The sequence below is a fragment of the Pagrus major genome, chromosome 8, assembly GCF_040436345.1.
Source record: "Pagrus major chromosome 8, Pma_NU_1.0".
In the NCBI taxonomy this organism is placed as follows: Eukaryota; Metazoa; Chordata; class Actinopteri; order Spariformes; family Sparidae; genus Pagrus; species Pagrus major.
The window spans coordinates 8,848,874-8,870,874 of NC_133222.1; the positions used below are offsets into that span (position 1 = coordinate 8,848,874).

General features: G+C 43.2%; 1 protein-coding gene across 2 annotated transcripts; it reads left to right on the plus strand.

Moving 5' to 3' along the window:
- Window positions 1–2,296: 2,296 nt before the first annotated feature.
- Window positions 2,297–20,907, plus strand: fam107b (family with sequence similarity 107 member B). 2 transcript variants are annotated; one of them, XM_073472681.1, is made up of 4 exons: window positions 2,297–2,463; window positions 15,660–15,831; window positions 18,476–18,632; window positions 19,380–20,907. In XM_073472681.1, the coding sequence occupies exons 2-4, from the start codon at window positions 15,704–15,706 to the stop codon at window positions 19,497–19,499; spliced, it is 405 nt and encodes a 134-aa protein (XP_073328782.1). In that variant the 5' UTR covers window positions 2,297–2,463; window positions 15,660–15,703; the 3' UTR covers window positions 19,500–20,907. The 2 variants fall into 2 exon arrangements, with proteins under 2 accessions (XP_073328782.1, XP_073328781.1); XM_073472680.1 differs by lacking the exon at window positions 2,297–2,463 and adding an exon at window positions 14,604–14,744.
- The last annotated feature ends 1,094 nt before the right edge of the window (window positions 20,908–22,001 follow it).

The following is a 22,001-nucleotide window of genomic DNA, read 5'->3' on the forward strand; positions in this document are numbered from 1 at the left end:
ATGTTTTACTTCTTTGACGCCCCCGCCTCCCACATGTTTAGATTTCAAACCCGACCCTTTGGGCTGTTTTCTGCTCTTTTTGTCATTTCCAGTAAGCCTGCTCTGGTAGTTGTGCAGCAACTTAGATTTTTATCCAACCCAATGAGATATAGTCGAGAGGCTACACCCCCCTGAAATAAGCAGGGCAACGTGAACCGACAGATCACCATGAAACTCGGGGTTTCTGTGAGCCGACTTAACAGAAGGAGGGTGGATAAGCAGATCCACTGACCCTTCATCAGTAAGCAGATTACTCCTTATCACAAAGAATGGTCAGGATATTCAGTCTGCGACAATAACAGACAGCAGCCTGATCTGATGTAATCAAAGTGAAGAATGATAAGAAGAAATACCGGAGGGAATAATGATTATTTCACCTATAAGCTCTGAAAAGAAAAGGAGCCATAATATTTGAACGATATACCTTGAAGTTTCATAACATTAATTGAAATTTTGGCCACAAGGGGAACCTAATCCTGACATAAAGGTGTTGAACATGTTAGCAAACAGTTGCACATCCAGCAGACACAGAGTATGATTAGCTTTTTAGCTCTGTTTTGGTCCAGGCCAAGTTTGCAATGGCCAAACTGTGTAATTACTTTTTCCCATGAGCTTACATTGTGAGAGAAGCGGCTGTAAAACGGATGATAACATTTTTTGAGCATTACAACCCCCCAAAATGACTCGTTTCGCTGTCATAATTTGAACCATTCAGTCCCATAAAATTTGGAAAGTCTAGAAGATTAAATCATTTAATCTCTAATGAAGCGAGCTCGGTTGGGGGAAGTCTCTGGTGCACGCCATCTATGGGCCCAACAACACAGAAGATCCATGTATTTCTATACCTCTCTCCATTCACTACAATAAGGTCCCGTGGGGTCCACTGGAGGGGGCGTGACTTTGTGTCTCTATGAGCCCATCTTAGGGTTTTGCCATTACAAGAAACCCCCTCACATTGTACCACTGTTAATATTAAAATATTGATGGTGCTGCTTTAAGGAAAAGAAAAGGGGGAAAGTAGCCTCGGCGTATGTTAAGGAAGCTAATGTTAAAAAGCCTGGACAGTTACTGCCGCTTAAAATACACAATCCCACAACTGATTTAAAAGAATCAGTAACTTCTTTTAAATCACTTCTCAGAACCCACTTTTATAGACTTGCTGTTATGTGAAAGCAACCTTTTTTAACTGAATTTAAATTTATCTTTATCTATTTAAATATTTTTAATTTCTCCCTTGTACCATCCTTTACTGCTTTTATTTTGTTATCTCTAATCTGTTTGTTGTCCTTTATTCTTTTTACTGTCCATAATCTTGTTATCTGCTCTTAATTCCTTTGTTGCAATTGCATTACTTTTCCTCTCTCTCATTCTTTTTCTGGGATTTTGCCTGTTATATCGCTTTTATTCCGCCAACTTGTAAGGACTCATATTGACTTTTTGTGTTTTTACATTTTCTGCTCGAGGCTTTCTGACGAGGCCTCCTTGTGTTTGGCGTGACCTTTGAGTGTTTGTTTCGTAATATTGTCTTGCTGAGTTTCCTGCTTTTGCTTGATTGTCACAGCACTTTGTATACTTTGTTTTTAAAGGTGCTTTATAAATAGTTTATTTATTATTATTATTATTATTATTATTATTAAGTAAAAAAAATCCTGTTGAAATCAGTCACAACACATCAATAAATGAAGAACATACACTTCAACATACTGATTCCTCACTTTTTATACTTAGTTTTTATATTTATATGTTCATATGTTTTTAATGTTTTTATTCTATGTTGTGTTGTTGCACCAAAGGCATTCTGATTCTGAACAACTTTATTGTCAGACCACATATTTTGGCTTGGACTTGTCTTTGAGGTCACAAATAAATAATATTGTAACATCAAGGAAATAATAAAAAGAAAAGATATAAAATAAATACATAAAGTAGCTGCAGCTGGTCCATGGAGGCTACTTCTGAATACCACAGTCGAGGTCTCATTACAGAAAAATGCATCTATCCACAACACAGATTTTAACTTTTTCCGGGAAGTGATGACACATTTTTATTTTTTCTCTAATCCAGTGCTCATCGTCTGTGTGCGCGGTCCGCGTGTCCGTGGGTGCGCGCGCGCGTCCCATCCACGCCCCGCCCTGAGCTCGAGGAGTCCCCCACTCATCAGATGAAGGAGGAGGAGGAGGAGCCCTGGCGTGACGTCACTCCTCCCCGTCCCACCCATCTTAAATTTACATTTTCTATGGGTGCTGACTGCCTGCGTGTGTGTGTGTGTGTGTGAGTGAGTGTGTGTGCGCTGAACACTTTACAAGAGCGGCGCGGCGGGACACACCTCAGCCCCGAGAAGTGATCCGGAGAGGCGCTTTGTCATTTTCTTTTAAATATTGAACAAGTTCAGTTGGAGAAGTCGTGTCGGGGTCGACTTTTGAGGTAGGTGTGTGTCTGTGTGTGTGTCTGGGAGCTCGTGCGTTTTTCGTTTTGTTGTTTTTTTCTGTTTCACTAACAAAAGCAGCACGTTTTTAACTGTCCTGTCTGCTGGAGCGGCTGGTTCTGGTGTTTTTAACAAAAAAAGCTGTAAAGTGAAGAGGAGGAAGAAAAGAGCCTGAGGAGTGAGAGAATGAGATTGCAAAAAAAAAAAACACAAACTCTTGTTTCATTGTCTCCTTTTGTTGCAGCGCATGACTGCAGCCGACGGGACAGTGAGGGAGCAAACACGTTGGGGTTTGTTGTACAGGACGTACAGTTAACATTTACTCTGGACTGATACTATTCATGGCAGCTGCCACTTTGTACTCTGTGGGAGAAGAATAGAAGAAGGAGAGGAAAAAAATCTGTGTTTTATTATCCCTGGTGTGTCTGAAGCTTTTAGAGATCTTATGGCTTGTGGCTCGTGTGATATTCCAGCTGGGAATATCTGTTCCTCTTTGAAAATGTGCAATCACTTGTTTTTTTTAAAGATAAATCGAGATTATTAATCCAATTCAAAATCCCATGTTTGTCCCGGAGTGCTTTACACCAGACTCCCTCTGTTTTTTTGCTGTTTTTGTCACCGTAACCTGACAAATAACGATGTCATCCTGAAATGGGTGAGACAAACTGCTTTAAAACTGAGCATGTTTTATGTATGAGCTTTATCTGGAAATGTGTGAGTAAGACTGTGTGTAATAGCACAGCAGTGACTTACAGCTGCCTCCTGGGTGAGAGCACATGGCTACACACTGGCCTGTGCTGTCATCAGGCACATAGGTCAGCTGTCATGTGAAGAGCCCTGTGTTGTGGGGTTTTTTTTTTTATGATCTGGCAACAGGGCTGCAAGTCTCAAACTTATGGAGTTTCTTATTCGCAGTGTAAACACGTCTCGGGGAGTCGCTGTCAAACTTTAACAAGACGTTAAACAAACAGGGCTCAACCCAACTCGAGCCAGAGGGCTGAGTGTGAGTGTGTGTTTGCTGGGTGGAGGCTGAATAGCAGCTTTAACATGTAAAGTAGTTTAACTCCACTTGTAGTGGAGTGACGAAGGCAGGTGGTATGAATGAATATTGTTAAAATCTCTAAGGTGAAGAGCTTTTCGAGTGTGTGTGTGTGTGCGCGCAAGGAGGGGAAAGTTTCTCGCACATGTGTTAGTCATTTAGAGCGGAGTTTGCTAAACGATTTACATCTGTTTTTTGATCTTTGAACCCCCTCCTTCCCTCCTCTCTGTCTCTCTCTCCTGTTTCTCTGACTCTCTCGCTGTCTTCTGTTTCCTGTAAGCGCTGATGCTGTCACTGTGTGTGTGTGTGTGTTACAACTGGAATGCTCTCTCCTGCATTATTACTGCACTCACAGGGAATTTAAATATGTGAATGAAATGGGTTTCCATCCTATAATGGCACATTAGCGGTTCCCCTCGCAGATGTATCATTATAGAAGCTGAGACCATGTCAAGGACTCAACCTGACCTCAAGAAAGTCAAGGTATTTAGGTCAGGAATGGGTGTGTGTGTGTGTGTGTCCACGAGGGGTAACTGGCAACCACATGTCTGTTGACAGTATTATCTCCCACAGTCCTGCTGGTCTGTCTGTGGGCGCAGAATCTTCATTACTCAGCAGAACACACTGATCCTTAAGCGCCGCACACGACACACTGTTTCTGTGTGTGTGATTCATGATTATGCTCAGTTACTAGTTCCTCGCAGACATGCTGTTCATGGGTGGTGAAAGACTACCTTGTAGCAGATGTTTTTGAGTCTTTTCCCCTGTAATGAGTCGAGTAAACAGAGAGTGAGGTTTTCAGAGGGCCTCTGTTCTCTTAGTTTCACCAGACACGTCTCCACTCTGTCCAGTTCAAACCTGCCCAGAGACTTTGATTTGTGCAATGTTTTATTCCCTTTTTCATGATCTAAAAATTGTTAGCCTCGGGCTGGATATTGTTCAGCGTTGTTTAGATTTGTCAGTGTTCTACTCGTGTTGGATACTGATGCCATACTTTGAGGAATACAGTGTTTCTTCTGAGCATTTCTTTCTTACATTAACAAAACAAGCACACTTACTCATATACAGTAGTGTTCAGCAACAGTGCAAACACTTTGCCAAATTAAAATTGTTAAAGCTATGACTTAAATGAGGAAATATCCAATTGAAGAACATAAGAACGCAACCCAGCCGGGCCCGGAGGTGGAGCACCTCGCCTGACACGAAAACCACCTTCACTACCATCCTGAGTTATGCTCTTTGATGAAATGAAAAGTGTTTTTAGGTGCCATTTCACACAGCAAGTGTCGTGTTTAACGAGTGTGTCTGTTGTCTAGCTACTCGACTGATCACGTGACGGAAGATGTGTAGGATCTGGGTGGTGTACCACCTCCGCTAAACGATTTCCTGTGGTGCAACCTGGTGAAATGAGTCAAAGGGCAACACGCACACAACTTGCTTTATCTCTTTTTGTGGTGCAGGGTGTGAAATTCCCCTCAAAATGGGAATAGAAAAATCATTCAACACAGAATTTACTCGTTTTTCGCTGAAAGTACACCGTAGTTATGCCATAACATGCTGGGAGGTTGTGCAGCAAAGTCTTTCATTTCAGTTACTTGTCCTCAAACTTCATAACTAAATTTCCATTTGCAATCTGTAAACATGCTTTGTTCCTTTGCATCATAACGTCAAATATCACAATTTTTGCTGTAACTCCTCTAACAGGACTAAAGGATAAGTACGCTTTTAGGAAATGAAACAAGAAAAGTTTAGGGGGAAAGGACAGAGGTGCTATTTTGCACAGTAAATGCCATGTATTTATTGTCTAGGGAGGTGTTGTTTAAACTGTCACTGCTACCTAAATTGATTATGAGGCAAGTTATATTTGGACCTGGATGGTTTGCCACCTCGGCTAAACATCTTCCTGAAAGCAAACCACAAAGACCTGACAAAGCATTTGATGCTAACTGTTAGCACTTTTTATTGACACCCACTCCTGGAAGTACATTTCACTCAGCACTACAGCTCTCTGTATGAGCATGGCAGGTTTGTGCAAACAGAAGTGATGCAATCACAGCCCCCTGAATCAGGACAAAGGATCTGTTTACACTGTGCTGTAGTTGTGTTGCCATGGTTTTAGATTATGATGTCACGATTAAGGTATTGGGTTTCCTGATGGAGGGCTGGTGTGGGATGGATTCATGTGAACGTCAGACATGCAGAGGCTCGACCGCCTGATGTTGTCTTGCTCATAAAAGAAAGATAAGATATATGTGTGCACCGAAGACTAAAACAGACACGCACATACTCGCCTACAGAGACTCAGCTTCTCAAAGAATCCCATTGATTTTCCTGCTGTTATGCTGCAGCTTCAATCACAATAAAGCACCATTACTGTGCCGACCACTTTGCGTAGTCTTGGAGAAAGGATGACACACGCACACAGACTCTCAATGCCTTCCTCCTTCCAGCTTGTTAGGTAGAAGTATAGAGAGGTTGGGAGTCTGAGCTACATGAATTGGATTAAGCTCTTTGTAAGTCTCTATCAAGATATATGATCCTGTCTTATTACAAACAGGAACATACGCCCACTGAGGGACAGAGCCACTTATTTTCTCTTACAGCCTGAAGCCAACAGTGGCTCTCAGAATGTATACATGCTTTTGGAAAGTTTCATCAGACAATGAAACCACATGATTGCCGACTGTCCCGTCTAAAAATATGCATCTACATGCTATATTTTGTATCATGCCAAGCATAAAGCATAGGATCGGTGAGAACAAAGACTCCTCACTTGGCTTGTTTTTGAACACCTGGTTACCTCATTATACATGTGGGAGCGTGCACGATCAGCTCGCACCTTGTGTGCCTGTCTGTCTGGATAACTGTCGATTGCCCGGTTGCCCAAGGTAACAGTTGTTATTGGGGTTTTCTCTACTAGCATGTAAACAAAGGAGAACCTCCCAAATCCTCCCCGGTGTGCCCCCCAGCCAATGAGCATTGAGCTCCCAGCTGGGCTCAGCCAGTAGACGGCGAGAGGGGGCGTGACTCTGCTCCATGAGGAAAAAACAGCAGTAAAGCACAAAGCTTTGAATCTGGAACTGGAACAGACAGCCGAGCCATAACAAAGACTCTTCCTTTTACGACCGAACGGCACTTCACACTGCTGAGCCAGACAAAACGGCTGTGGCTTTTCTAACTGCATGGCTTTAAGAGACAGATATTCGGAGCTGCATTTATGTGTGTGCGTGAGGAATGTGCAGTATATAAGCACATGTTTACATCTCAGCGAGGAGGAGCCACATGAAACATGCATGCGCTCTGTCTATAATTTGCCGTCTTAGGGTGTGTCTATATGGAAAAACAGTCTGGATTCGGTGCATGTGTCGTTCATCTGTCTCAGTCCACCTGTTCAAATCCGGCCTATACATATACATACGGGAACATGTGTCAGTGTCAGCTGTGAGGGAGTATAGACCGGCCTTTTGTATCTGACTGACAGGTGTGACCCCCCCCTCGCTAATTATTCAGGACATGTGTTCAGAATTCGGTGCGAGTCAGCGTTTTGATTTTAACCTTTTTAAAGAAAAGTGTTGCCGTCACTCAGAGACCGTCAGTGTATGGAACATAGGCCTCCCCGGCTGTGTCGGTGTGTGTGCCCCTACATGTATACGCTGTTGTGCGTCCGAAGCGATAATCACTTTGCAGGTTCATCACATTCCTACAGTGTGACTCAAAGTGGTGTCTGTGCCTTTTTCAATCCATCCCATTCATTCTGTAATCTGCCTCGGCGCGGGGCTCACAACGTGTGGCAACAGGGCCGCGGACGAGCTACCGCAATAAATAACTTCGGTCAGTGCTGAGCACAAGCTGTCTAATGCAGGCATGTTTAAACAACATGATCGATTTTGTCCTCATCATGTTAACAATGAGAGGTGTCAGAGATTCGTGTCACTTGTAAGGACAGCCGTTGTTGAGGCATGTCAGCTGACAGATTCTGGATATTTCCTCAGAGTGCAATCAGCTCTTAAAAGTCAGATCTGGAAGCAGTCAAACCCACATTATAATCAGACATGACCAAACGCAGCCACTGTGGTTATCTGAGATGCAAGACACGAAGAGGGATGCACAGTAACAGAGATTTGAAGAACTACAGCCACAAGAGACGGCTGTTTTACAGGCCAGGATCACAACACTGATTCTAATCGGATCCCAGAATCACATTAACACTGTACATTAAATCATTGCCAAAGTAATGAATGTACTGTTTTGTTTTGTGTTTCACTTTTTTTCTTGCACAGGAACTTGTGAAAGACAAAGACATGAGAAGTAGAGTTGTAAAGGTTCCTCTGTTCTTCTGTTTCTGAGAAACTACCATGTCCGATGAACAACAAAGGCCTTTGTGTGATGGGCTAGTTTAAACCCTTTTTTTTTTTCAAACTTCCTCAAACTGCCATTTAATGTCCCGCTTCCTGAAGAGCTTAAAGGCCCTGACACACCAGGGCGATGATCAGCCATCTGTCATTGTCAGGGCCGTCAGTGAGCATCCATGGCTCTAGTCAGCGCAGTGTGTCCCAGTTTGTATTATCCCAGAAAGGTATTTCCTTTCACAGAGCCGCAGAACGTACAGGCTTGTTGGCGGTCGGCTGCAGTCTTTGCGGTGTGTTCAAGTGCACCTTTTTGGTCGAGACACAGGAGATGTGAGGCGATGCAACAGTCAGCCTTCAGCACAGCTAGTTCTTTGGCGTGTCTGAGCCTTAAGGCCCCTAAATGCGTACAGTCATCATGAGAAGATCAGCTGATAGTGATAGAAAATATAGCCTGAGCGATGCAAGATCTGTGAGACTTGTGAGTGGAGTATGCACCAATATATCAGCGTGGACAATTAATCAATCCAGGGTAAGTGTTAGCTGTAACCATATTTGAACAAAAGGGTGCAGCTGATTGGATCTGACTGAGAACCTGAGGACATGCTGTTGTAGCGACTTGTCAGTAACAATTTTGCCACACCCTGAAGCATAACCTGCTTCATCTGTCTATTTTACTCTAAATCATACTGCACAAAATGAATATCATGTGTTAAAGACGGCTTGAAACTAGCGACTGAGGCCATAAACTCATTAGGAAAATGTTAACTGAGGAAATAAATCGGACTTTCTTTTTGCAACCAGTGGAGTCGCCCCCAGCTGGCCTTTTAAAGACACTTAAGGGTTGTTGCTGCAAGTGAAAAAAATATGTTTTTGCAGTAAGCACTGGGTGGCCAGAGAGTTGAGAACCAAGTTATAGGGAGTGAGTTTCAGTAATTTAGATGTTTTTATATGAACTATTACTGCTGGCTGCTCTGTGTTGTAATGAGTTTGGGTGTTTGCTCTTCATCATGACAGTCTGCAGAGCCGCCCAGTACTCCCTTAATGACATCAGGGTGTTTTAAACATCCACATCCACACACACACACACACAGCACTGCATAGCTAGAGGCTAACAGCCCATTCTTCCCTCACATGATGCAATGTGTTACATTACCCTTTCATTGTGTGGGTGTTTGTGCGCATCTGTGCTTTATGAACCCCGATTGTAAATTCCCATACCCCTGCGTCTCCCTAGTGACATCATCGTATTGTGGGAGCAGGGTGGGTGCTTTTCGGAGGTCGGTACACGATGAGGCCCCAGAATTCCCCAGCTCCTCTTTCTCCTCGGCTCCAGACCCCCACCCATTGGGAAAAAGGAAATACAAAACAGATCTCAACCCCCAAACTCCCAAGCATACTTTTGAGGAACCATTTTCCTCTCACTGTCTGTGTTGCATTGTTTCTCCCTCAGATCATCTCATAGTCCAGTCTTCTTTTGTCCAAAAGCTATTAGTGTTGGACGTATCTTCTGCATCTGCATCTTCTGAAGATTGTTAACTACATTTGAGCAATTTACTCAGTCTAAAGTAGCAAGAGTTGAACTTTGTGTTTGAGCACAGACAGAAACATGTTCGAGCTCCTTACAAGTTCACAGTGTTATGTTTGGTCTTATCTTATTGGCTGCTTCTTTTTTTGGCACACACTGGCAGGTCAGCCTTTCCTGAGGGGAGTGTGGCAAACTATTTTGCCGACACATGTAAAGTACTACACTAAAAAGGAAACTGTGTGTGTGTGGGTTGTCTTATTTTTATTTGATGCTGACTTTGAATGTATTTTTATGCGCGGGTGACAGGAAAAATGTGCGTTTCCATTGTTTGATTTCTAGAAATATGCGCACATGTACGTCACTGCGCTGCCAACTGTGATTTATGTGTCGTCATGAGGGGGGAGGCTTGTAAACGAGCACGTACGTACACTCGACTCGGCTCGTCCGGGAAATGAGCACATTGTCACTACTAGGCCCCCCCAACTCTCTGCTTCCCCTCCACTTTCTCTGTCACTTTCTCTCTCTCCCTGCCCCATCCCCCCGCAGCTGCCAGTTAAAAGCTCATCTATCTGTGTGTTTTAATTAGGGCCTCCCCTATTTATGGCTGAATGGCCGCTTCATTAACAGAAAGGCTAGTAGACGCACACTTGGATCTGTCCGGCCTGTAACATACAGCCAGGGGGGGAAAGGATGTGTGTGTGTGTGTGAGAAAGAGAAAGACAGAGAAAGAACGGGGTGTGGGGGTTGCTTGAGGGGTATTGGTGACGCAATTTCCCCTTGAGGGGTGGACCTCCCATCTGTGAGTGGAATAGACAGGATCTGGCCAAAAAAGAAAAAGATAAATGGAGATTGAACAAGAGGAACTATATGGGTCACGAGGGAGAAAATGTTTTTCTTCAATGTTTTATGTCAGTATACTATTATAGAAGTATGGTTTAGTGTTTGTTCTTATGGAGCTGCTCTTGTCAGCCTCTTTTCATCCAATAAGAAACCACAAAGTAGTAATCCCTTTTGTCATGTCAGCTGTGTCCACGATCAGCTATGTATCAAACCAGATGCCAACATGCTGATCAGTCCATTCTTGGAAACCTGACCCGTGCGTATATTTGTGCAGGATACTGAGAAAAACAAATCCTGGCTCGCTGAAGATGGAGTGGGTGTGGTCAGCCATGTGTTCATAACCAATGACAGTTGACAGGCCAACCCCACCCTGTGCAGAGCGCTGGATGGCCTGCCCTGGTCGTGCCTGCACCTTGGAGGAGAGCAGGGGGGGGGTCAGATGGTGAAGCAGTCCACCAGCTGCTCTCCTCGCCTTCATTTTCTCGGTCTGTCAAGGCAGCAGCAGGGGGAAGGCCACTCTTGACTCATGAGAGCTGAACCCAGTCTGTGCATCTTGATCCCAACTCAAAAGTTATCCACTTCTTTCTTGCTTGCTTGCTTTCTTTCTTCTGTTTGTCTTTAGTATTTACAGTCTTGTTTGTTTCCTGGCAGTGAAATGAAAGCGAAGCACTGATAATGGCCAATTTAGGTTCTCTTCCCCATCCCTCATCATTAGCCTTTCTGTCCATCTGTGCTCTTCTCGGTCCGGTTAGATGAGGAAGAATCCTTTTCATGCATATAAATATACATATGTTTTTGTCATTGTTGTAACCAACAATAACATATTACTGTATCATCTTTATATTGGTATGTTAGCACACAGATTGATTGAAAGTTGAGTATTTACTCTCTTTTAGCTCCATTTTTGGTCTCCAAAACTGAGAAATCTATTTGGCTGTGTAGCTGCTAAATGCTTTGCTATGTTGCAGATGGTCGCTAACTTTGTTTTTGTACGCCTTTTGATGCTGGGCAGGTAGCATACAGTGAGTTTGTGTGAGCTTTTTTTTGCTGAAAATAGCTGCCTGCTTCAAGTTTTTTCAACTTTGACCTCAGTTGCCGCCCGACCTTTCAAAGCACAAGCAATAAGACAACATGTGGCACAGCCAGAAGTGACATTTTTAAGAGTTTCCCCCGAAATAATGTATGTCACACAACATTAAAAACTTACCATAAATCTTGCCAGATGAAATGTAGGCAGTCAGATGGGGCTGCCTAGTTTGTGATGGGGCATATAGTTTATGAATCCAGCTAAATCCCAATGCTGAAGTTAGCTTAGCTGATCATGACCTTGTGTATGATCGTATCGTATCGCTACAGCTAGCTATACAAACACTCGGTGACCAGAAAACATCAGCTTAGCAACAATAAAAATCTCATCAGGCTGTGACAGGGAAATTCTGGTTTGCGATGACATGATGATGATGAATACCTGCACTACACTTTGCATAAAATGTATCATCATCTGTCGGCAGTTTAAAGTTGCCGGCTCAAAAACAACAGTGAGCTGACTGATGCTGTAAAGCTCCATCGAGCCGACACGAACTGCACAGTCTGTCTCTGTGCGTTTGTCACTATGATGGACACCTTTCACATCATTCACACAATCATCGGATCCATTGTGCTAAAAATACTGCTCGTAGCCGCTGTGAGGTTGTTTTTGAGGAGTTTATTTCGGTTGGTGAGAGTCCTCCCCAGTGATGCCCATTTGCAGCCTTCAGGTGTCAGTATGAGCTGGCAGCGGCTCTTTCCGGCCCCTGAGTGCTGTGTCACTGAATAAAGCGTGGGGGGTGCCAGGTCGCCATGGCAACTTAGAGACATGACAGTTGAGGGGGAAATTGAGAAATGGGCGCTTATTATGAATGCAAGTCTTTGTGCGTGTTTGCTCGTATAGCAGAGCTGGCCGAGGTGACGCAATCACTTTGGCACAGTGAGGGCACTCTCTCCTTCCAAGATAAGTCACTCTATCAGCTCTAATGCAACCTGCCACTGTTGGGTACACTTCCACACAGTCACCAGCGCAAGCGTGCTTATCAGGCACATCACGTAAAAACGTCCGATTGCTTCCTGTTTTTTAGACTAAAAAAGCTGCCAACCACACGTTTCTGTCTGTATTTGTGCAGTGAAAAGAACGCTCTGTGTGTGCGAGCATGGTTTGACCTGTGGGTTTCATTTTCTACATCGATTTAACTTTCTGTCTGTCTTTCGCAATTTTTCTGGCGTGATTCATCTGCAGCTGATTAACAATGTGACACTTCACAGTTTACAACGCCACAGTCATACGCAGGTTATGAGGATGACAGGGAGAGGGTGAAGTAAACAGAGGAAATCTGTCTTTGGCCAACTCCCTTTTCTCCTACCCCAGACACTTTCCTCTGACCCACTTTTTCTCCTTTCTTTTCCGTTGTTATCCACAAGTTTCTGCTCGTTTTATCCCTAAATGCTTGGACATTTTAAATCCTCTCAATTCTGCGGCCATTCTCTTGGGCATTTCGGAGATTCGGGTCTTTTATGAGGCTCATTATCTGTGAGTGTGTGTGTGTGTGTGTGTGTGTCTGTGTGTCTGTGTGTGTGTGTGTTTGCCTGTGGTCTTTGCTGTAAGGCTGTGTTTCCAAAACCAATAAACAGACTGTTTTAATGGGATTCCTGAAGCAGCAGGAAGTGTTTTCCCAAAAGTGGTGCACCTTGGTCCACACACTAACATGCTTGTACAAGTTTGTAACACAGTTGTGTTCCAGATATCAACACGTACACTCCACTGTTCTGGCAGTTTGTTAGAGCGTTATATATCGCTCTGAATCCCACACAGAGTGAGACATGCATTCAATTACTGTCCTAGTTAAGTTACTGGAACATTGATTATCGACTGTACTCTTTAGGTGTTGAACCTAACCGATAGTGGAACATGTTATCTAATACAACTTTTGAGTGGACATAAAATACAACGTGCAGAACGACCGGTGAGGAGGCCGCCTTCAAGCGGGCCTCCAATTTGAGGTTCCTTTTGAACTCCCTATGTCACTTCCCCTCTCCCTCGGGGCACAGAGGAAGTCGGAGCAGATGTGTTAAGCTAACGGACACTTTGACAACACTGCCAGTCTGTAAGTTCCTCCACCCCCTACCACCGGCAATAACACAAACCGCCTTTGATGTACACAGCACGTGGTTCACAAGCAGCCCCTGACTGCAGCCACAAGCTGTTCTGCCCACCTCTGCCATCTCACATGCATACACACCCACACATAACATGTCCTGGCTGTGTCACAGAGTGCAACAACATTATACCCAGTGGTGTATGTAGATGGAAATACTGTTTACTACAGTAGTAAAATCCCTTTAGGAGTACCTCCTTTTCCAAACTTGACCCCAAACTTGTGTTATTTAAAAATGAATGAAATGTATCCATGGATTTTAAGATTTATGTCGGCCACATGAGTCAGTAAACATCATGTTAAAAGGTTACTAATCTGAGATTAGAAGGGATTACCCACCACTATGACTGTAAAAATCACAACCGACTGGGAACACCAGTATTTCCATTTGTCAACATATTCCACTCCGTCCATCAAGAGTATTTATTATGTGGTATTTCTCTGCCTTTGTTCTGCAGCGCAGCCACAAGCCGTGTTTATCTTAGGCTTCTTTGTTATGTAACTGACATCCTTTCTAGGATGCACGAGTGTCGACCCCTAGTGGAGTCTGTAGCTCATTACACCCATCCTTGTGTGTGCTTGTTTTGATTTTGAGGACACGCTCCCCCACCTTTGTGTCTAGCACGTGCAGGATAATGCATCCTTGGTAGGAGCTGGTGAATGTGATTGGATGATGTGATGTTGTCAGTCTTTTTATGTCCTGATCAGTCACATTCAGGAGAGACTCAACTCGCAGGCGTTTGAGAACACGACTGTCAGAAAATCTGAGTCAGTCCTCGGACTGCGGGAGAAGAAATGCACGTGACTTTGTTATCTAATATTGAGCAGACTATTTTTGTAATGCACTATTAGACCACTTTGATGTTATTTTTAAGGCAGACCTCTTTCTGCACAATTCTGTATGCGACTATTTCACAGACGGGATTTAAAATATGAAGTTCAATAAAATAGTAAGCGAGAATAATCATCAATCAGTGAATCTGTTTCTTGAGGGAAAAACTGTTCTTTGCCTGGAGATGCACATTGAAAGTCAGTAGGAGGGGAGTAGGTGAGGGAGGGAGCACACACACACACAGAGAGAGCGAGAGAGAGAGAGAGAGAGAGGGTGTGTGTGTTTGTGCGTGAGCGTGGCTATAAAACAGACTTTGAAATCCAACCCAGCTCAGAAGCAGACAGCTGTGCAGACCAAAGCACCTCTCCTGTGTGACGCTCCGCAACACGCTGATAAACAGGACAGCGAGATTTTTTTAAAATAGCTTTTACCGGACAAAACTATACCGACTCAAAACAGCAGAGATGGCGACAATGTTCAGATACCCCGTCTTTCCTCATCTGCAGGGTAAGAGTTGAGCCAAGATTGAATTTTGTGCATTTTTTTTTTAACAGTAGATAAAAGTGAAGTACTTTGCTGTTTCAGTCTCACGTGTTAGATATGTTATAGCGAGTGGAATAAACATAAATATGATTCTGTTCTCATTTCAGTTTGTTTACGTGTTCATTTAGAAATCCCTAAACGTTCATGATCTTAAATGGAGCATGTGAGCCATCAGTCGGAAGCAAAGCGGTGTCATGAACGGTGGCACTTAGCTGCCGTAGAAGTTATTTTTGCTTTGGTGTTATTGTATGTACCCTGTGATTACGATGACGCACTGGTCAAACTTTCTGTATCCCAGTCAGTCATTTCTCGGCTTTAGGTGATCCTGTTGGTGCATGGATAGTTGTTTTTATCATCCCTATAAATGGAGAAATACAGAATACATGTTTTTTTAACTGCTTAAGTAATATGGCCAGAGGCAGTGTGCCCACATTTGGGGGTTGTTAATGAGAATTGTTTTTATTTTGGAGGTCATGTAAAACAGAGGGTTGAACCTCTGGGTTAGTGATGTATCAGCGACTTTAAATATGTGCCTGAAGGATGCCTGAAGAAGTTTCTTGATTCATCTCTTAATCACTGTCCATACGCCCTCTGATAGAGGTGTGAGATGTTCCTCTTCACTCAGTGTGGAACAATTATGTAATTCCAGCTCTATCACTAACGAGACCATTTCAAAAAACTCTGCACGTGCCAACACCAGAGGAGCAGGCAGATGTTCATTTCATGCTTTGAAAGGAAGAAATAATACGTCCCTGATAAATGTTAACCCCTTGCAACACAGATATGGAAGTTTCCTCTCACCATTGCATTGCTGCGTCTGAACCTGTGACATCGTGATGATTAAATTAAGGTTCCTCTCATTTGCTTCTATCGTTTCAGATCCGTGTGACCCTGGTCTGTCGCTGTCACCGGGGAGGAGTGTCATGGCGGAGCCCGACTACCTGGAGGGAGACTGTGATGAGCTCATCAAACCCAAGAAGCTGATCAACCCGGTCAAGAACTCTCGGAACCACCAGGACCTGCACCGAGAGCTGCTCATGAACCAGAAGAGGTTAGGAGGCAGAAAAAAACAATATTTTTCTCCCTTTGTCTCTTGTTTGTGTCTGTCTAATTTGTTTCCTGGTAAATAGGCGTCATAAATCCCCAGAGATTATTACTTTACAACTAGCAACAGAAGGATTTATCACGGTCTATGGCACACAAACGAAACTGGGCCACTGATTATCAAAGGTGAATTCCTCACGTGCAGATGGTTTATGCATTTATTGGGTGGTTGTTGTCCAACAAATTCCAGACAATCCTCATCTCCTTGTTTGTTTATGAACACAATACACATTCTGCCCTTTTCCAAAACCGGTTAAGACAGCACAAAGTCCAGATCCAGGCTAATATGTTTTATTCATGGTGGAGTTATTCCTGTATCGTTGCAACTTCCTTGTTATTGGTCTGATAGTATCCATGCAGACTGCGCTGATGCTGTGTGTCACTTAAGTTTACTCCACTGGTCCCTCCAGCCCCCAGCAGCAGCGGTATTATGTAAAGCTCAGCACATAAAACTTTCATAGGAGCTATTATATAAAAGCCCAAGTGCATTAGTGTGTCAAAAATTGGTTATGTAAAGGTCACACAGATATACCATGCAGGATCGACCCGGTCTGACGGCTGTTGCTAATCATACTACACGGTACAAGCATCCATGCATCCGTGTCGATGTCCGTGCATGGGGAATACACATGCATACAGGGAGCTATGATCATGTCTTTGACGCTAAATGTTTGTATTTTCTCTCACCAAACGGTGCTGGCAGCTTTGTGTTGGAGCTATTAATAGCTACGTAAACACACATGCTGTTGACAGCTGTTACATCACAGCAGCGGTGCTGCTAATCAAAGACTGGGGTGCTTTTGTCGTGATGGGAAAGAGGCCGGAGTGGGCAGGATAACGAAGAAATTTAATAAAAAACATGAGGAGCAAAGCCGTTCTTCCGTTCCACATGCTGCAGAGTGTTTGTAGTCGTCTAGACGGAGTATCAGTAGAAGTCTGTGAGATAAATCTCGGGGTTTTGGGGTGGATGAACTTGTTTTCATTGGGCTCTCTGTCGTGTACTGAAAGTATAGAAAGCTCGGCTGCATGGTGGATTAGTCACGCTGATGAGAGAGGGGAGGGGGGGGTGGGTGGATGGATGCATGGATGGATGGCCGACTGCACGGTGAGGAAAAAAAAAATGTGTTATGTAATCAAGATTACAAAACAGTCTCTAGCTGAGGGCCTTTCTCTGCCTTTGCTACCTTCGCTGTGGTGACCCCTCCTACGCACACACACACACACACACACACACACACACACACACACACACACACACACACACACACACACACACGCATATACGGAGGAATTTCAGACATCCAGCCACGAAGCCTGGTGAAGCAGTTCAGCAGATGGAGGTATTGGTGTGTCGCGTTTTGAACACACATTCTTTCTAGTCTGCTAAGGGGCACGCACTCATGGGAGGGATTGTGGTAATGAGGGTCAGTGGTTATGTAAAAGTCGCCCTCAGTGAAAAGGACACCGGCGTAAACATCTTTATAGACTGTCTACCTGCGCTGAGCGACCTTGACCCTCCTCCCATTCTGCGTGACATGTTCAGAAATCACATACTTTCCCCCTTTAACCCGTAAAGTGCTTTCATAAGACCCTCGCAGTCAGGGCAACCAGAGCATTTCACTGCAGCAGCAACTGTAGGTAAAGTAGTTACTTGTTGTGAATTAACTCCCACGACTTCTTGGAACATAGCCGGCTCGGTTATGTAATCTTCGAGGTTTAATAGTGCATTTAATTAAGGCGCTGTTGTTGCTAAACTGCAGGCAGGTGGGCATGCTGTGTTCTCTCTGAGGAGGCGGCGCAGCCTGTGTAGAGTCAGGCTTTCACGGGAAAAGAAAATAATCTGGATAATAAGGTTTTTAAATTGATCCTCTGAAGGGTATGGAGATTACACTTTTTTACCAACTGATAGCCTCAGTCCTTCTCTCGTGTGGCACTTTATTGCGCGTCCCTAATCCTTCACTTGCTTTGCTGTTCATTGGCCTTTCCCAGCTGACTCCAACCCATCTCTGTTCCCCTCTGTCTTAAGCACCCCCGAGCCTCATCCTCAGCCCCCGCCCTTCTCTCGCGTAATTTTTGGAAGAGTTTTGAGCATTACGTAACATTTGGTATTTTTGCTATTTCTTCGCACTCGCACCGAGACGTCCCACTGTTCTCTTTTTGTATTGTGCTGCACATATCCAGGCAGTTGTGTAACAATCCCTCCTGCTTTCCAAGTAACTTAACCACCGCAAGACAGCTTCCATGAGTAATATGTTAGATGAGTTACGATATGGTTTGATATATTGGGAATGTTTTTCGGGAAAGAAAAAGGAAAAAAAGGTCCAATGAGTTTTCCAAAGTGAGCTGGCAGCTATCACATTCACAGATTGGTAGATATGAAACAATCTGTGACTTTCCCTGAAACAAGACTAAAATGTTTAATCCAGAACATCTAGATCTGCATGTCAAACCAGAATCAGGTCATGGTCATCATCTGTTACGTATGAATGTGAATACTAATCTCCGGGGCTACGCCGTGTCATCAGCTTGGGTTGTCGGGGAGGTTTGTTCATTTAGTAACATGCCGTTTTCACTGATCTGATTCTGCACAGGGGCCTGGCACCTCAGAACAAACCTGAGCTCCAGAAGGTTCTGGAGAAGAGAAAGAGGGAGCAAGTGCTCAAGGCTCAGAAGGAGGAGCAGGAGGCCCATAAGAAGAGGAGCGACCTGGAGATCGAGCTCATGAAAAGACAACAGAAACTAGAGCAGGTAAATGATTGAAAGAACGAAATGTAAACTGTCTTTTCAGCACTTTGAAGGACGCACGCTGCTACTGTATCTGAGCATACAGACTAAGGAGCCCCTTGAGACATGTATTAAGGCTTACATAAAAACTCTCTGTGTGTCTGACATGGTTTTTTGCAGAAAAAACGCAAATACTTAAATGTCACCTAATGCTTTTCCCCTCCATTAAAACTTTCCAGAAAATATGAATATGCAAATATTTTCCATTTCACAAGTGTAACTGCTGGACAATAGATGTCTCTTACTTCAGTGTAAAGTCCATTCTCAGTGTTTGTGCACCCGAGGCTATAAGTTAACTATCTGTGATGTCACAAATCATGCTCAAGAAACAGAGAAAATTTACAATTTCAGCAAAGAAATGTGAACATTTCTAGTTTAAACTCTGCACATACATCATGCTACACAGTTGAGATCAAACATTCAACTGTAGGAACGATTGTGATGGCCCTCCTGTGAAAAAACGCCAAGAAAGTGCCCTCTTGGCTGCCCATATATTAGACGAAAGTTGATAAAGTGCCCTCTCTTCACTGTAAATATATCACAACTTTCTGTATGCTGGTGCCCTTTTTAGTTTTTTCACCCCTGCATCTCAAACATGCCAAGTCCGCCACTGTTTCTGACTGGAGGGGGCTTTAAAGATATTGTCCACTGATTTGAAACAAGATGCAGCTTATAGCTATAATTAGCTTAATCTTGTCTTTGTTCTTGCAGCTGGAGCTGGAGCAACAGAAAATCGACGAGGAGCAGGAGAACACCCCCGAGTTTGTGAAGATGAAGAGCAACCTGCGCAGGACCAAGCAGGAGACGGACGGCGAGGAACGAACCACCTAAAAGAAACCAGCAGGGGTGTCTGGGTCTGGCTGATTGTGCGCATGTTTTGTGGTGCACAGAGTCGTCAGGAGTGTGTGTACAAAAAAAGAGAGCGTGTGTGGTGGTGGCCTGACCGTGGTCTCGAGATGAACTTTCCCAACCTAGCTGTTCCTTTCCCGCAGTGAGGAGAGAGACTTTACAGACTAAAGACAACCCCCTCTGTCTGCCTGCCACGGGACCTGCCAGTACTCACCTCTGCTCCTCACAGCCATCCAGCAGCAGCAGCAGCATACAGCGACCCCCGCAGGAGGGACCGAACACAGACATGTTACACGCCTTTCAACAGAGGGCAGAGCAAGCTTCCAATGAGCTCTGATGGAGAAACACACACAAACACACACGCAGGAGTTTTCATCCCCTCTGTTTTCACTCCTCTCTCCACAGCGAGCTGTCGTTTCTCTTTACTGTTATCGATGTTGTTATTGTTGTTGTTTTTATTTTTATTTTTTTTGTTCTCATCTTCAGAATCAAATAAGGAAAAGTGGACACTGGATGGACTCTTGAAGCTGTGTAATGTAAAAGCCAAACAAATGTGCTTTTTGTTATTTATGTTTGTAGCTTTTAGCCCAGGTATAGGGGAGGACACTTTTTAGTCGTTCTGTATTTTAGTTTGTTTTACAGCATAGTTTATTGAAGCCAGAACGGGACAAAGGGAGTGTATGGTCATGTGAAAACACTCAAGTTTGCTTTATTATTAATTTTATTTTTTAAATTCCAAACATGCCATTTCCTCAGCTAATGCAATTTTGAGCAATAGTAGAACTCCCAGGCATGAGAGTGACCTTTTCTTTATATATTCTGTTGTTTTGTATGAATAAAAGTGTTGCTTAATAAATAATTTAAGTTTTTGTTAGGTTGGTTAATGAGAATAAGCCTTTGAGCCCTGTCTGATTCAGTCTTTGTGTGCTTTTGTGAACAAAGCGTTTGGTAGAACGTGTACACATTTAGGCCGACTCTCATGAAAGATATAATTGATTAATGGTTCTTGGGATGTCTGCGTGGCTCCTGAAACGACTGTGATAAGTCCTGGAGCTTTATAACTACAGTGTTTTCTCTATTTACAGTGGAGCCATAGATGTGCGGACGGATCAGGATCATTAAATCTGAATTAAAGTGGCAATCTTTGGGCCGTACCCAAATTCCAAAACGGTCACTCGATGTGAGGAAGTGTGATAACTATGGATGTTAAAGTGCACATGTGGTGGTTATTTAAGTATCACACAGTAATACTATGGGTCTAAAATTCTGGTTTGTGGGTCTCCAAGAGATGATAACTATTATTTTAAAGGGAAGAAGCAGATTTCTAACAACATAACCCTGTATTCTTCTCCAGAATCTTCTTTTAAATAAACTTAATTTTAACACGTTCCATTTATTTTTCCTTTATTTTGTGTGCTGCTGCGGGAGTCTGTGGGTTTGTTATCTAACTAATAGCTAACACTAATAATTATTTTCTGAATGGAATGTGATGCAAAGATAACAGCGAGCAGTACCTATCTATCAACCGGAGCTTATTACCGTGATAAGCTCTGCTTATTTAGTCCAAAGCTAATGTTGATTTTGCTCACAGACTGCCAACATTCAGATGTCTGGACGTAGAGCAGTATTGGGAACAGAACCAAGCTCTCGATTAGGCTACAGATGGTTTTTAGTGATTGGTTTTATAGGCAAATCAGAGATTTTGCCACATGTGGATCAACCTAGAATATAGCAACAAGAAGAAACAACTATACTATTGTATTTTTATTGCAATTGTTGGTAATAGGAAGTTAAAATGTGCAACATTATTTATCTGGATTCAGTATTGTTTTGTAGCACACCAAAGACTTTCAGTATTTCCATCAATGAGATGCCAGCGAGAGGAACTGCACTATTTAGTGGCACTAATGATATACTGGGTCACTTTAGGGTTGGAGCCAATAGAATAAATAAATAGCCTACAGCTTAAAGTCTAGGCTACTTTCCAAAATAAAACACAGAATCTGTGGTTTTGATGGGTGAAGCGTACCACCACAGTAGGCTATAAATAAAAGTGAGCTCAGAGTGGAAAGATTGTTGAAGCAGGCAAATAGCGGACAGTAAGGAAATGGTTATTTCAAAACGAAGCATTGGTTCAAAATCAGAATGTTGAGGGCTGTTAAGAGTTTTAAGCACTTTGATTAATGTCTTTTTTTGGCAATTAAAGTTTTACACAAGTCAAAACTAACACAGAAGTTAAAAAATACTTATTTTTATATTATAACATGAACAATATATAAAGATATCATTATCGTGATATGAGACTACATATCGTCATAGATTTTGGATATCGTTATATCACGACATGGTGTGTTGTCTTTTCTTGGTTTTAAAGGCTGCGTTACAGTAAAGTGATGTCATTTTCTGAACTTACCAGACTGTTCTACTTGTTCCAATACATTACACCCACATTACTGATGATTATATATCAAAAAGCTCATTGTG

Excerpts from the sequence above, each read along its gene's own strand:
- fam107b (XM_073472680.1), top strand. The coding sequence starts at position 14,702 with ATGGCGACAATGTTCAGATACCCCGTCTTTCCTCATCTGCAGG. Across the intron at positions 15,832-18,475 it reads CTGCTCATGAACCAGAAGAG|GGGCCTGGCACCTCAGAACA; the intron begins GTTAGGAGGCAG and ends GATTCTGCACAG. Across the intron at positions 18,633-19,379 it reads GACAACAGAAACTAGAGCAG|CTGGAGCTGGAGCAACAGAA; the intron begins GTAAATGATTGA and ends TTGTTCTTGCAG.